General features: G+C 42.9%; 1 protein-coding gene and 1 pseudogene across 2 annotated transcripts; both read left to right on the top strand.

Moving 5' to 3' along the window:
* The first annotated feature begins 364 nt into the window (after positions 1 to 364).
* On the top strand, positions 365 to 1432 carry LOC126955279 (putative heat shock protein HSP 90-beta 2). The gene has a single exon (XM_050791675.1). It carries the CDS (start codon positions 365 to 367, stop codon positions 740 to 742), a length of 378 nt encoding a protein of 125 aa, XP_050647632.1. The 3' UTR covers positions 743 to 1432.
* On the top strand, positions 761 to 2560 carry LOC126955268 (heat shock protein HSP 90-beta-like; annotated as a pseudogene). The gene has a single exon (XR_007725863.1). The product of XR_007725863.1 is annotated as a heat shock protein HSP 90-beta-like (transcript).
* Positions 2561 to 5122: the final 2562 nt, after the last annotated feature.

Raw genomic sequence — 5122 nt, 5'->3', positions numbered from 1 at the left:
AATATTTATGGCAGTTTATATTTTTCCAAAGCCCTCTTCAGGCTTCTGTCTGAAACATCTAATATTTTACATTCTGTCTCACTCATAGACACATTTACTTATGTAAAATCTTATTAGGGGTAGTCAGCATCAGTCAGAAAAATATACTCCAGGTATTTCACATAAAAAGGGAAAGAGATGCTAACAAAATCCTTAGAAGAGACGAGGAGGAAAGAACTAGAGAAAGCTCCCTCCAGCTCTCAGATTCTCCCCAGCTCTTGGAGGACTCGGAAGTTGAAAAAGTCACAGAATGGCTCTCGAGTCACTCTGGCACAGCGTTTGTGCTGCCTGTGTGTTGGACAACCAGCCCACCTTACTCTCTAATATGTGCAAGCCTTTTCTTTTCAATATGCCTGAGGAAGTGCACCATGGAGAGAAGGAAGTGGAGACTTTTGCCTTTCAGGCAGAAATTGCCCAACTCATGTCTCTCATCATCAATACCTTCTATTCCAACAAGGAGATTTTCCTTCAGGAGTTGATCTCTAATGCTTCTGATGCCTTGGACAAGATTCACTATGAGAGCCTGACAGACCCTTCCAAGTTGGACAGTGGGAAAGAGCTGAAAATTGACATCATCGCCAACACTCAGGAACCTACCCTGACTTTGGTAGACACAGGCATTGGCATGACCAAAGCTGATCTCACAAATAATTTGGGAACCATTGCCAAGTCTCGTACCAAAGCATTCATGGAGGCTCTTTAGGCTGGTGCAGACATCTCCATGATTGGGCAATTTGGTGTTGGCTTTTATTCTGCTTACCTGGTAGCAGAGAAAGTGGTTGTGATCACAAAGCCCAATGATGATGGTATGCCTGGGAGTCTTCTGCTGGAGGTTCCTTCACTGTGCATGCTGACCATAGTGAACCCATTGGCAGGGGTACCAAAGTGACTCTCCACCTTAAAGAAGATCAGACAGAGCACTTAGAAGAGAGGTGGGTCAAAGAAGTAGTGAAGAAGCACTCTCAGTTGCTAGGCTGGGATACATCACCCTTTATCTGGAGAAGGAACGAGAGAAAGAAATTAGTGATTATAAGGCAGAGGAAGAGAAAGGTGAGGAAGAAGAGGAAAATAAAGATGATGAAGAAAAGCCCAAGATCAAAGATGTGGGTTCAGATGAGGAGGATGACAGTGGTAAGGGTAAGAAGAAGAAAACTAAGATCAAAGAGAAATACATTGATCAAGAAGAACTAAACAAGACCAAGCCTGTTTAGACCAGAAACCCTGAAGACATCACCCAAGAGGAGTATGGAGAATTCTACAAGAGCCTCACCAATGACTGAGAATACCACTTGGCAGTCAGGCACTTTTCTGTAGAAGGTCAGTTGGAATTCAGGGCATTGTTATTCATTCCTCACCGGGCTCCCTTTGATCTTTTTGAGAACAAGAAGAAAAAGAACAACATCAAACTCTATGTCCATCGTGTGTTCATCAGGGACAGCTGTGATGAGTTGATACCAGAGTGTCTCAACTTTATCCGTGGTGTGGTTGACTCTGAGAATTTGCCCCTGAACATCTCCCAAGAAATGCTCCAGCAGAACAAAATCTTGAAAGTAATTCACAGAAACATTGTTAAGAAGTGCCTTGAGCTCTTTGCTGAGCTGGTGGAAGGCAAGGACAATTACAAGAAATTCTATGAGAAATTCTCTAAAAATCTCAAGCTTAGGATCCACAAGGATTCCACTAACCTATGCCGCCTGTCTGAGATGCTGTGCTATCACAGCTCCTGGTCTGGAGATGAGATGACTTCTTTGTCAAGTATGTTTCTCGCATGAAGAAGATACAGAAGTCCATCTATTACATCACTGGTGAGAGCAAAGAGCAGGTTGCCAACTCAGCTTTTGTGGAGGGAGTGTGGAAGCAGGGCTTCGAGGTGGTATATATGACTGAGCCCATTGATGGCTATGTGTGCAGCAACTCAAGGAGTTTGATGGGAAGAGCCTGGACTTAGTTACCAAGGAGGGTCTGGAACTACCTGAGGATGAAGAGAAGAAGAGAATGGAAGAGAGGAAGGCAAAGTTTGAGAACCTCTGCAAGCTCATGAAAGAAATCTTAGATAAGAAGATTGAGAAAGTGACAATCTCCAGTAGGCTTGTGTCTTCACCCTGCTGCATTGTGACCAGCACCTACAGCTGGACAGCCAATATGGAGCAGATCATGAAAGCCCAGGCACTTCGGGTCAACTCCACCATGAGCTATATGATGGCCAAAAAGCACCTGGAGATCAACCCTGACCACCCCATTGTGGAGACGCTGCAGCAAAAGGCTGAGGCAGACAAGAATGACAAGGCAGTCAAGGACCTGGTGGTGCTGCTGTTAGAAACTGCCTTGCTCTCTTCTGGCTTTTCCCTTGAGGATCCCCAGACCCACTCCAACCGCATCTACTGCATGATCAAGCTAGGTCTAGGTATCAATGAAGATTAAGTGGCAGCAGAGGAACACAGTGCTGTGGTTCCTGATGAGATCGCCCCTCTTGAGGGTGACAAGGATGTGTCTCGCATGGAAGAAGTAGATTAGGAATTCATAGTTGGAAAATTCACCATTGTGTAGTGTCCCCACAGATCCCATGGCAGCCCCACTTGGTTCCTCCTGCTGATGTCTATTGTTTTTTTTTTTTTTCTCCTGTCCTTGTGTTGAAGGCAAGAAACAAGGGTGTCAAGTTCCCATTCCCTCCCTACTCTGACAGCAGAATTGGGTGTTATATATTCTGGGGTTTTTTGTTTATTTTGTTCATTTTGTTCTGAAATTAAAGTATGCAGAATAAAGAATATGCCATTTTTATACAAAAAGAAGTCTCAGAACAATCACTGATAGAACAACTGCCAGCAGCAAGAGACAGATCATTCAAGGTTAACACTTGCAGGCCACTGCAGAGGCTCACAAGCAAAGGCCAAAACCCATGCATCTGCCCACAACTGCCAGAGGAGCAATAATATTGATTTTGCTTCCACTCTTTTTCTTTTTTTGGACTATTTTGTAAAACTACTTTTAATTGAACATATTCATGGGGTACACAGTAATGTTTCCATATGTATAACGTACAGCAACCAAATCAGGGTCATTAGCACATTAGTTGTCTCAAATCTTCCTTGCAGCTATTTGAAACTATATATTTTTGTTACTATAGTCATCCTACAGTGGTATAGAACACTAGGACTTATTCCTCCTATCTAGCTGTACATTGTATCCTTTCACAGATCTCTCCCCATCACCCTGAACCCATCTGATCTCATCTGCCCACTTTCTAACCACACCTTAGTGCCCATCATGGATTAAATCTAATCTGAAACCTTGCTGCAAGAAATTCTGGAAAATACCATTCGCAGGCTTCAGCCCCTGTGATTTAGGGAAGGGCATAGAGTCTATCCCAGATGAGTGGGAATGGTGCTGACATTGGTATTCGACTCTCCTTCACAGTCAATTGTACCATCCCAGCAATTTTCAATTGAAAATGTTGCATATAGAAAGTAAAGTTCCTTCCCTATTATCACAGTTCAGGGTAAGCCCAAAAGCCAAGTTTCCACCCATAGGTGAGAAATATAGCTTTTATCACCTAGGTATGCACAGGTCCCCTGAATATTACAGTTGTCCTGAGGAAATAGCAGGTAGAATTCTCCCAGTTGTAGAATTCTATTCCCTGAAGGACTGGACAGCTGGTGAGCTATTGATACAACATTGCTCCCCTCAGACAAAGTGGTTGGCCAGCACTGGAACCAATACACCTGGATTTCAGGATCTTTTCCCACTTTTCCTCTCTTCCTTGCTGCTCGATAATGCCAGCTCATCCCATTTGACCTCCAACACAGAATACCCTGGAGCTTAATTAATATCCTTCCCAATGGACCCTAATGTGCCATCAAAAAGATCCTCAATGGGGCATTAAAATAGACTCCCTAATTAAAAGCAATGGAAGCCTACTCTTTTTTCTTTGAAGGCCCCCTCTGCACAAATTATCATCTCATTTCTATTTTCCTGGTGAGAAGTTTTCTATCAGTCCTGGGAAATATTAGTCTCCACTTTAGAATGGCCTAAAATATTACTTATTTTAATTCTAAAAAGAAAGACAAAAAAAGTTGTGTGTTCACGTAATTCTGTAAAGATATTAAGCCATGGTGCATGTGCTGCTACTGAAGAATTCCCAGGCACTGAGATTGAGGCCAAGAACAAACAACTGTGGATTGGACATCTCTCTGGATTAGTACTCTCCTGAGTTCTGATTGATAAAATTCGTGACAGTCATTCAGGAACGCACATTCACAGAAGGGCAGCCGTGATCAAATCATATCATGTGCAAATTATATTTTACAGAAAACAGAATTGTCTTTATTTGTTCCAAGTAAATTGACAACTTTCCTATCAGTAGGCTATGCAGATGAAGTGAGCCCAAAGGCCAAACACATTTATATTGCATAGGGAGTATTCAAAGCACACTGATGAAAAAATATGTTACTGTGTGAAAACCAAGTACTTTGCCTTCTTGAGTTAGGCCAGGAGAGTGTTTCATGCAATCTACTAGGAGATCTATAACATAGCCTTTGCTCCTAAGAAAACTTTTGTTGACCTTTCTGAAACAGTTCCCTTGAGAATCTGGGGAATGGTGGATCCCCAAAAAATCTGTTTGCTAGAGCTTCATCTGCTCCATGTACTTCCCAACGCCCTTCTCCTGGTGCCTTTAGAGAACTCTTCTCCAACTCTATGTGTTCTGTAAGAATGTCAATATCAATGTTTAGGGGCAGGGTGCAAAGATGACTCAGGCTGATCAACCAGAATGGCTCAACACCCTAGGCCCAGTGAGTGGTGATGGCCATCTATATGACCCATGTAGGGACTGAGAGTCATTTTCTTACCACTGGGTGGTACTAAGCTGGGAGGTATGAATGTGTGGAGTCATCCTTGTGTCTTTTTTGTCCACAAAGTAAAAAGAACCCCAAATCAGAATGAAGTCAGGGGCAAGCTGAGTCGCAAGGCATACAAAAACAGAAACAGCGCAATTAGATTCAGCCACTCTGGAAGTTGTTAGGGAGTGGGGTATGAGCTCCAGGAAAATAAGCCAATAAAATACTTTTATGTTCAAGGTTTGTCTTAT

The sequence above is a fragment of the Macaca thibetana genome, chromosome 5 (assembly GCF_024542745.1).
Source record: "Macaca thibetana thibetana isolate TM-01 chromosome 5, ASM2454274v1, whole genome shotgun sequence".
In the NCBI taxonomy this organism is placed as follows: domain Eukaryota; kingdom Metazoa; phylum Chordata; class Mammalia; order Primates; family Cercopithecidae; genus Macaca; species Macaca thibetana.
This window is presented reverse-complemented; position numbering and strand designations above follow the sequence as displayed.